The following is an 11,253-nucleotide window of genomic DNA, read 5'->3' as shown; positions in this document are numbered from 1 at the left end:
AAATAGTTAGTAAACATCTATCGATACAAATTTTAAAATAAAAACTGGTAAATAGGTTATCAAAATCACAGTGAAGGATGTCAAAAATCAATTTAGAACAAAACATCGTACATTTCTCCAATCCTACTACAAAAATTTATCAAATAAATAAATAATTAAAGACAAGTTTACATAAATATGGGGAAAATAAAAAAGGTTTCTATATTTATGTGGAAAAATTTAATTGCAAAAAATTTCGTAAGTTGGTAACAAACTGAGAAAAAATAAATAAATATGGAAGGTCCATAAATTTAGAAAACCAATTACCATAAAAAGTTTATAAAATTCATGCAAAAGTATCGTCTTTCACCTCTGTATATCGTTCTTCTTCTTCTCATGCAATGGTGGTTCCTCGACCCTTCTCCCAGTAACTCGATAGAATCGTCATTCTTCTTCTATAACGGGTAGATCTTGTTTTCTTTTAAGATCTGGTTTTTGGTTTGTTTGTTTTCTTTTTAGAACAGGTTACCATTGCCTTCTACTTCTGGAATGGCCAGATTTGGTTTTTTTTTTTTTCAAATGTTTTTTTTTTACTCTAGCTAAGTAATCAGCTGCTATGATAATTTGGTTTTGTTTACATATCTGTTTTTCTTTTAGACCTACCTGACCTGTAACCAGTTACCATCATGATGGTTTATGTTTTCTTGTTCATAACCGTTTTTCTTTTAGACCCACCTGTAATCAATTCCCATTATGATAGGTTTAGGTTTTCTTGCTCATGTCTTATTTTGTTTTTTAAACCTGACTAAGTAACCAGTAGCTTTTTCGATTCTCTTCCTTCTTCTTGTTCAATATTGTTTTTTGATATCTGACTGTTTTTTAAAATATGGCTAAGTAACCACTTACCTTCTTCATGGTTGTTTTTAAAATTGATTTTTTTTTTTCATAATCGATTTGCTTTTTAGATGTTGTTGCTTTTTAAAGATATGGCAAAGTAACTAGTTGATATTCAATTGTTATTTGATAGGGGTAACCATTTGTTACTTTCTTCTTCTTCTACTTCTCATACCTATTTCTTTTTTTCTTTTTTCATATTTGATTTTTTTTCTAGATATGGCTTAGTAATCAATTATCAATTAGTTGTTATTTTGATATAGATAATCTGTTACCACCTTATTTTTCTACTTCTTCGATCTGTTTTTTTTTTCTAACTAATTTTTCATTTCTAGATTTGGCTTAGTAAGCACTTACCATTTATTTGTTATTTTGACAAGGGTTACCACACCATTCTTCTTCTTCTTCTTTAGTGGTTATATTATGATATGTTTTCTTTTCAAATTTAACATTAACCAATGATAATTCTCTCATTTTTTAAAAAAAAAAAGAACAAAAGAACAATTTTTTTTGTAAAATATGAATAGTTAATATTATTATTACATTAAAAATATATAATATAGAAAAACGTTGTATACAATCTCTTTATTAAAATAAAACCAAATTACGAAACTATTCTCACAAAATTTCCAAAACTAAATACTAAAATTTCATACAATATGGTATTGAGGTATTAATACTAAATTATTATAAAAATATGGAAAAACAAACCCCATAAAAATGTAAAAAATAATAATAAAATACCATATAAAATGCAAAATGTTCATAATGCCATATTTATTAAACTTTTGGAAAAATTCTCATATTCCATGTAAATTCCACCAAATAAAATTGGGAAATTTACAAAAATACATTAACATTAGAAAAATATATGAAAAATATGGTAGCCTATAAAAATACATAATTTTTATGAAAAACACGGAGGGGCAAAAGTGTAAATACGGAGCTGTAGTTAAATACAATTTTTTTTGTTAACAGTTGTTACAAATTCGTAAATATGTGTTTGAGATTCGTAAAAAAAAATATTTTTGTAAACAACATTTACAAATATATAACAAAGTTTTACAAATTTGTAAACAATTTTTATATTTTTGTAAACAACATTTATAAAATAATTATTTGCTATTTTTTTATTTTTGTAACAAAGGTTTACAGAACTAATTTTAATATTTATAAAAATAAGTTGTGAATTTAGTTAACATATTTGTAACAAAAATATATAAAACTAAGTTTGTAACTAAAAGATACAATTTTGTTTTTGTAACTAATATATACAAAAATATTAAATTGCATTAAACAAGTATCATATTTTTTTTTTTTTTAAATTTGTAACTACTAATAAAGAAAATTATATTTTTTAAATATATAATAATTTATATAAGCATAAATATTTATTTAATATCAATAATTATATTCATTTTAAATATTTATAAGTAAAATAAATTAATTTATAATAATAATAATTATTATTATTATTATTATTATTATTATTATTATTAACATGCAAAAAGTATGAATGAACTAAAATTAGTGGCGAGAAAAAAACAAAAGAAAAAAAAACAGAAGTGTAAAGAATGGAAAGAGAAGAGTGGGAAAGAGAAAAGTGAGATAAGTGAGATATTATCATATATGTATAAATATATATTTATTTATTTTTGCAGTTTATAAGTGGCCCGTTAGCAAATAAAAATTTAGTTATATGTATTATATAAATATATATACATCTATTTACATATAGATAATATCTTAGTTTGAGGATTGGAATTGACAGCAAATAAATTTTAAGGAGAGGAGATGTGTTATACGGCAAGCAAGAACAAATTTTACCATAAATGTGTAATTATTTTAGTTTACTGTAAAAAATGATATTTTTTTAATATTACCATGAAGATTGTAATTTCCCCAATACAATTCTGTCAATGCAAGGGCCTAGTGGAAGGCCCGTCATTTTGGCCTGTGTGGTTTGGCCAAATACGTGTTTGGACTCTATAGGCATATTAACTTCATCGTAGTAGGTTCACTTCATGTATCACTGCAGAAACTCATATCTGTGTATGTGAGTCTCCATCACATCTAGTTTCTAATCCAGCATATTGACACACTGAACGCATGGGCACATGACTTCTCTCGAAGCATTCACACGATTGTTGACTATTTGTATAAATGCTTGAAGACCATTCCAAAACTCATCAGAGTTGCATCGTCTATTAGTTATCTAACTATTGTCAATCGTCATAACTGATTCAAGTGGAAAATAAATTATTACAATGTGATAATCATAAAAAACTACCTTTATTTTATATTAATTTTTTTTGTCACCAAAATACTAATTTTTTTAAAGTAAATTGTGAAATCTTATTAAATCTTATTAATATATTATCAAATTCATTAAATAAATAAATATTTATTTATAATCTTATTAATTTACCATTAAAGATTATTATTTTAATTTATTTAATAATCATCAAATTATTATTTTATTTTCTACTTTTTTATTTTAATAAAATTTCAAGAGCAAAGTTGACTATATTAATTACTTTATTATAAATTTTTATTCTTCTTTTTATTACTTTGTAAAAAATTTATTAATTTTTATTAATTAAGTTAAAACCTACTAAAATTTCGGCAGCATAACTACTATAATCTAACCTATTCCAAAAATTAAAATCTGAATAAAATATACAAAACCAATCCCAGAACATACATATAATTAAATATAAATATTTAAATCTCATATCAACAACATAAATCATATTATAAACATTTAATTAGATTTATCTAACCTAATAAACTATTTTTTTTATTAAATTTTAATATTCATATCCACATTAAATCATATAAACATATTCACATTTATATACATATACATACATATTCATATTTATATACATATACATTCATATACACATTAAAAATAAACATATATATTAATAATAAAAATATATATCATCTAATATCTAAACCTATCATATGCATTTTTTTTATAACATAATATTTTATTAAATCAAATTAATAAATATATTTATAATCTATCCCTAAAAATATACAAATATAATTAAATTAACAAATATACAAATCTAACCTAAAAAAAAGTCAACAAAATATAAAATAACCAATTACACAATTGAAAATTTAATTTAACACTTATTAAATAATAAAAAACTTAAAAATAATACCCAAAAGTCAGGTTAGAGTATTATCCAATGCCAATAATCTAATCCCAATGCTTGGGCTAGGCACAAGTAATATGCAAAAAAAAAAAAAAAAAAAAAAACCTCACAAAATTTCAAAAATTCATTTATACCAAACACAAAATACACGCATATACTAACAAAAAAAAATACATTTTGAACCATAAAATACAAAGAAAATAGGTTTAGATTACTAAAACAAGGAAGAAATGACAAGAAATTGACCTGAAACACTTTGGATCGACGGTGGGGAAGATTTTTTGGCAGTCCAATTTCCCTCCGTTTTTTTTTGGAGCCTATAGCGACGGCATGTCGTCGCTATAGACTAAAAAATTAACTGACTAGTAGATTAAATTAGACTCTATAGGTCGTCGCTATATGGAGTGAAAATTGAAAACCAACTTTTGGCGGTTAAGTTCATTATGTATCCTATAGAGACGAGATGTCGTCGCTATAGATAAATATATTTCTCTCTTTTTTTGGACGAGGACTCTACAACGACGACCGATGACATGTCGTCACCATAGAGTCAGTTCACGCCTCTTGTGTCCCTCCAAATTCCTGGTACCCTACAGCGAGTCGTCAGTGTAGGGTACCAGGAATTTTGAGGGTTTGATCGTGTGTTGTTGACGACCCTAAAGTGATGACATGCTTATTTATTTTAATAAATTAGAAAAAAGAAATTTTCGTGGATTTCGACTACATACAGCGACGACTCCATAGTCGTTGCAATAGATGTCGTCGCTGTAGAGTCTTTTTCTTGTAGTGTTGGTCACTGACTTGTCATTGCAAACATCATTACCATATATACAATTTAAAATAAAAAATAATTTAAAATTAAAAAATATATATTTTTTATAAAAATAATTCAAAATTAAAAAAAAAATTGATTCTTAAAAGATTAATTTTTTTTAATAAATTCTTAAAAGACTAATTAAATATAATTTTCAAATATTAAAAAAATAAAACCAAAACTCATCTATTTTTTTTGTTTGACAAAATTAAATTAATTATTTTTAATAATGATAGAATTAATAAAGTTTAAATTAGAAGATTTTAAGTTTTGTAAAAAAAAAAAGATGAGTTTTGGTTTTATTTATTTTAATATTTGAAAATTTTATTTAATTAATATTTTAAGAATTAAAAGGAAAAAAAATATTTTTTTTTAATTTTTGAATTATTTTTTATTTTAAATTTTCATAAGAAATATATATTTTTAATTTTTTAATTATTTTTTATTTTAAATTATACAAATAAAGATGATGTGATAATGATAAGTTAGTTACCAAATAGTCACGTCACCAATCAATTAGTCACATAGGATAAAACTTAACGTAAGTCTTACTTTACAACACTGTGAATAATTCATATGCAATTTTTACCGGATCAAAAAAATTTGGAGATAAAATAATGTATTAATTATAGTTTAAGGGACAAAAATCTTAAATAACCGTAATAAAATATAATGTGTTGAACATAAGTTCGGCCCTAGGGCTCTAATTAAAAAGGCTCTATTTTTTTAAATGTGCTATTATTTTTCAATCTACAAAGGTCTCCAATTTTAAAGAAAAAAAATACTAATTTATATGATATTTTTTTTATAAAAAAAATATCATATTTTTTATTGGGCTGTTGAAGATGACAAATTTAAAGTCATTAGTATTTTATTCTTAATAATGGTATAAAAAAATGTCTACAGAAAATATTTCCTCATTTGGAGAAAAAAAATCTGAATCTAAGAATGGGACAGGCATTAATGTGCGCACTTATAGGCGGTATAATTTCAGTGAGAATGCTTAGTCATAGACCGACTCCAATGAATAGACAGACACTCGATAAACAAAACAAAATATATTAATATCTTCACCATATAGCGAGAAATTGAAGATAAATTGGGTATCGCCCACAGATTAGATTCAGAATCAAATTTGTCCTATCATGCGCTCAAGACTCAAATCTTTCTATATCAATTGAGGACGTAAAAACGGAGCAAAGTCTAAGACAAAGCCTTATCCCTATCATGAAATAGATAAACTCACCAGCAACTTTCTTCCCACCTTGTTTGGTTCTCTTTTTTTCTTTCTTTTCTTTAACTCTATATTCCAAATTTTGTTCTTGCTTCTTGTGTATTCCCGAATTTGTAGTTGTTTCTGATATATATTAAGAGAAAAGTAAGTGCTTGTTGTAAAGTTATTTTGATGAAATATGAAATTCTGCAAGAAATACCAAGAGTATATGGAAGGCCAGCAGAAAAAGCTTCCTGTGGTTGGCTTCAAGAAGCTCAAAAAGATTTTAAAGAAGTGTAGACGAGATTTTCACTACCAAAACAACATTAATCGACCCCTTGACCTTCAACCCTGCCCCCACCAATGTTCAGGTATATATATATATATGGATTCCTTGAATTTTTTTATTTTTTTGTTTGGTTTATCAAAATTTTTTAATTTCTGGGTTTTGGTTGATTTGTTTATACATGTGATAGGCAATATATATATATGTATATTAAATGAATTTTATTCTCGCGATGAGCTTTGTGAAAGTGTAGTTTTGTTTCTCGTCCCTTTTAATATATGAGTCATGAACCTTCTCTTCTCTCTCCTTATTGATGACCCATAATTGATAAGAATGTTCAATTTATAAATCAATCTTAAAATTATGCTCTTAAACATGAAAAGAATCTGATACCTTATGCTTAAAACAGAGGATTCTGTACGAGTATCTAGCCATGTGAATAAATCCCGAGTTTTAGGGGCAACTAGAAGTGTTCATAAAACAATTGAATTCCTGGTTCAAATTACATATTTATTATTGAATTTAATTTGGTTTGGTTTGGTTTGCTTTGGTTTTTGCAGTGTGTGATGGAACCTTCTTTCCTTCCCTTCTTAAGGAAATGTCAGATGTAGTGGGGTTCTTCAATGAACGTGCTCAGAAATTGCTTGAGCTACATCTGGCTTCTGGTATCCGAAGGTACTATTTCTGGTTTAAAGGCAAGCTTCGAGGCAACCATGTTGCTTTAACTCAAGAAGGCAAGGACCTTGTTAATTATGCTCTTATCAACGCTCTTGCAATGCGTAAAATACTAAAGAAATATGATAAGGTAATGTTTGTTTGCCTTAAATTGGTTCCAAGTTAACATAGTCGAATACTATACTATGGTTTTGCTCTTTTGTTTGATGTGACTTTTATTTGGAGAACAGATTCATTACTCAAAGCAAGGACAGGCTTTTAAGTCACAAGCCCAAAGCATGCACATTGAAATCCTTCAGAGTCCATGGCTTTGTGAACTAATGGCTTTCCACATCAATTTAAGGGAAACCAATGTCAAATCAAAGACAAAGCTTGGATTTTTCCAGGGATGCTCCCTGGCATTTAATGATGGGAAGCCGTCTCTCACTAGTGAGCTCTTTGATTCTGTCAAACTCGATATTGAATTGACTTGTTCTATATGTTTGGTAAGTCTCCAGATTTGTTTTTCTCGAACTTACTGATTCATGACTTTTTAAAAGACCCTATACAAATTTCTTGATATGATTTTACGTTTTGCAATTCGCTTGTTTGTTTCATAACAGGACACAGTTTTTGATCCGGTTGCTTTGACATGCGGGCATATATTCTGCTACATGTGTGCTTGCTCAGCCGCATCGGTGACCATTGTAGATGGACTTAAGTCCGCACAGCCTAGAGCGAAATGCCCTCTTTGCAGACAGGTAAGCTAAGCTACGTCTATACATAATTCATAATTTCTTTTTTCCATGTTCCCTTTCTCTTTCCATTTTTTTATTGATGCAATTAGAGTTGGTAGCCATGGATATAACAATCATTAGATATCAGTACAAGTGAGAAACTAAACTACTTCAGTCTTTGTACAAATTTAAATGTAACTTGTCCAAAACAACAAATAGTGAACAAAATTTTAAGAGAGTTGTTAAGATTGAAAGAGGTCAATAAGAAATATCCAATTGTCAGTTTATGGTCTTTTTTTCCACTCTTTACAGGGACGAATGTGTGAAGGTGCCGTACACTTAGAGGAGCTTTGTATTTTATTAAGCCGAAGGTATGTCTCCTGTCCACATAAGTCTTGGACCTTTTGCACAGCTCCTTGTGTCAGATTACTTGATTTGAAGCCATGTATTTTATTTTATTTTATTTTTTCATTCTAATTGGTCTTTTATTGAACAGGTGCCAGGAATACTGGGAGGAACGGCTTCAAACAGAAAGAGCTGAGAGGGTTCGACAAACCAAGGAACACTGGGAATCTCAATGTCGAGCTTTCATGGGTGTCTAATTGGACCTCTCTCTCTCCCTCTATCTCTCTCCATTCATTTGATGATGGCAATTGTAGAAAGTGTTTCACTCCATTTACAAACTTGTTTTTACGGGCCTTAATCCAGTTTTAGAATAAAATGCAGTATATGTTTAAGAACGTAGGTGGAACTGTTGCAATTGGATATAATCTCTCGAGTTTTGGTGGAGAAAGACTCCAGTTAAGATCTTTTCCGAAATGAAATGAGATTGATATTGCATGTGGGGTGTAATTTTTATTTTATTTTTATATTTATTAAATCTACGATTTCATTTCATTCATGTGACCCTATTTTGGCAAATTTGAGTTTTTATACTTAATGGGAGTTATAATTAAAAATAATGTCAGGCATTTTGATCATTTGAAAATGATGCCACTTATGGATACTATACCCAAAATATCCCTCTCATTTTGAATCTCCTACTTCTCTCTTCTTTTTTCCTTCTCTCTTTTTCTCTCGGTTCAGAGCCGCTCACAACCTCCCCATCGATCCAGCGAAACCCCCCCCCCCCCCGACAACCTCCTCGTCGATTCCCTGAGACCCTGCACGATGACCGCCCTTGTCGATTCCCTGAGACCCCGCACGACGATCGCCCAAACCCTCGTCTCTTCTCAAACCCTGAAGCACCCAACTGCCTTCTCCTCCGCCTTTGATAAACGGTCCCCGACCTACAGAATTAACAAAGCCAAAGGTTAAGGTCCATTTCCCTTGTTTTTTTTTTGTTTGAATGTTGTGACATTCTTCGTTTATTGCATACTTTAGGCATGTTATTGAGCTTATTGAGCATATTGATCTGCTTTGTTAGTTTTTTTTTTTGGAATGGGTATGTTGAAAGACGAGTGTGAGTTTTTGCTTGGTTTTTTTAATGTTGGTTGATGGTTTGATAGGGGGTTTGATGGGGTTCGATGGGTAGGCATTTAGGGGGTTCGATGCATACTCGATGGGTGTTAGAAGGGCCTCGATGCATGCTCAATTGGGTTCGATAGGTTAGGTCATTTGGGGTTTCAGGTTTATGCTTTTGTGATTCGATGCATGCTCAATTGGGGCTCGATGCATGATCGATTGGGGCTCGATGCATGCTCGATTACGTTCGACAAGGTAGTCCCATTATGGGTTCGACAGGGTAGGTTAGGTCATTTGGGGTTTCAGGTTTATGCTTTTGTGATTCGATGCATGCTCGATTAGGTCTCGATGCATGATCGATTGGGGCTCGATGCATGCTCGATTAGGTTCGACAGGGTAGTCCCATTATGGGTTCCAGGTTTAAGATTGAGGGATTAGAAGCATGCTCGATGGGGGATCGATGCATGCTCGATGGGTGTTAGAAGGGGCTCGATGCATGCTTGATTGGGTTCGATAGGTTAGGTCATTTGGGGTTTCAGGTTTATGCTTTTGTGATTCAATGCATGCTCGATTAGGTTCGATAGGGTAGGCCCATTAGGGGTTCCAGGTTTAAGATTGAGGGATTAAATGCATGCTCGATGGGGGTTCGATGCATACTCGACGGATTGGGTATTTTGTTGGGTTTGATGGTGGTTCGATGCATGCTCTAGGGTTGTTCAATAGGGCGGGCCTTAGGGGTTCCAGGATCGGGTTCGATGGTGATTCGATGCATGCTCAAGGGATGTTCGATGGGGTAGATTTTTGATGGAAATGTCCAGTTCGATAGGGGTTTGATGGACGTTCGATGGGTACTCGATAGGGGTTCAATGGTTGCATGTATGCTTATTGATGGATTTTTCATGTAACTTTGTTTAACTGTGTTGACTGCCTTTTTTGCTATCAACCTTAATAAGAGAGATTAAAGAAATGAACTATAAGGATGCAAGGATTTTTACGTGGTTCAGGTTATAAAAGAACCATAGTCCACGAGTCTCTGGTATTAAGATGGTTGTGAGCTTGTGGTTGCAAGCTTCAGTAGTGTATTCTCATGTAGCATTTAGATTGTTGTAAGTACAAGTAGTTTTTCCTCTAAAAAATTGAACCCTTTACAATGAGACTCCTAACCCTATTTATAGAGGTTGGGGTCACTAATATTAATCATAAATAATTAATACACATTCTTCCCATAATTGGGGGATTAATACACTTCAATGTATTGGGCTGCATTGAATAGAGACCACGACCCAAGCGAGATTTGCGGGGCCCACTGCAGAAGGGTAACCACTTTACGAGGAACATGCCCCCGGGACTGTCAGAGCATGTTGTACGTACTTCTGTGTAGTGGGAGTGCGAGTTGTCGAGTCGTATCATCGATAACATTTTAGGCAGATCACCCAAAAAAGGTTGTCAAGTCTTCCTCTGAGGCAGCTAATCCGCATTGGCTGACACCTGGCCTATCCCTAAGATTCCGAGGACTAGGCCCTCGTCCTGGAATATAGTTGAGGGCAAGGAAAGACGTGGACTACCAAGCATCCCCGGGAGGTAACCTTATGAAGACATCCACAGCTCTCGAGACATGGCCCAGGAGAGATGTCGACGCCTTCTCACTATCCGAGTAGGATGACCTCCAACTGTGGGACTGACCTCCTGAGGACGTATCCTTTGGGCGTTGCCTCATAAAAGAGGCATGTGTCTTACTCGGGAGATCACGTGTTCTTGGGTGAAAACACAAACAACATTTGCCCCCAAGTCTCTACTTGTCCTCAGATAGTGGAGACTTAGAACTGATGAAGGCTTCAAAAGGTCCTCGGGTAGGAATCGCTTGGACTTTCGCCGACGTCACTATGAGATTCCTGCCACATGCCCTAACCCCATTGCTGGGCCCATCAATTGGTGCAATTAATGAAAGGTCAATTCCATAGCCCGAAACGTCTTTTCCGTACCCTAGGCATCCTTTCGGCTTATGCTCGAGATTTTCATTTTCCAATGCTAATGATCACGAT

General features: G+C 31.6%; 1 protein-coding gene across 1 annotated transcript; it reads left to right on the top strand.

Annotated features, from left to right (window-relative positions):
• Positions 1–5,867: 5,867 nt before the first annotated feature.
• On the top strand, positions 5,868–8,644 carry LOC133795062 (probable E3 ubiquitin-protein ligase BAH1-like 1). Its single transcript, XM_062232517.1, has 6 exons — positions 5,868–6,441; positions 6,917–7,161; positions 7,262–7,516; positions 7,634–7,771; positions 8,060–8,118; positions 8,244–8,644. Exons 1-6 carry the CDS (start codon positions 6,270–6,272, stop codon positions 8,347–8,349), a joined length of 975 nt encoding a protein of 324 aa, XP_062088501.1. The 5' UTR covers positions 5,868–6,269; the 3' UTR covers positions 8,350–8,644.
• Positions 8,645–11,253: the final 2,609 nt, after the last annotated feature.

Source organism: Humulus lupulus, chromosome 1, assembly GCF_963169125.1.
Source record: "Humulus lupulus chromosome 1, drHumLupu1.1, whole genome shotgun sequence".
Taxonomy (NCBI): domain Eukaryota; kingdom Viridiplantae; phylum Streptophyta; class Magnoliopsida; order Rosales; family Cannabaceae; genus Humulus; species Humulus lupulus.
Note: the sequence above shows the minus strand (reverse complement) of the source record. Positions and strands in the feature narration are given on the sequence as shown.

Bases quoted from the DNA above. Each gene is read 5' to 3' on its own strand.
- LOC133795062 (XM_062232517.1), top strand. From the start codon at position 6,270: ATGAAATTCTGCAAGAAATACCAAGAGTATATGGAAGGCCAGCAGAAA. The intron at 6,442-6,916 runs GTATATATATAT...TGGTTTTTGCAG, and splicing joins CTGCCCCCACCAATGTTCAG to TGTGTGATGGAACCTTCTTT. The intron at 8,119-8,243 runs GTATGTCTCCTG...TTTATTGAACAG, and splicing joins TGTATTTTATTAAGCCGAAG to GTGCCAGGAATACTGGGAGG.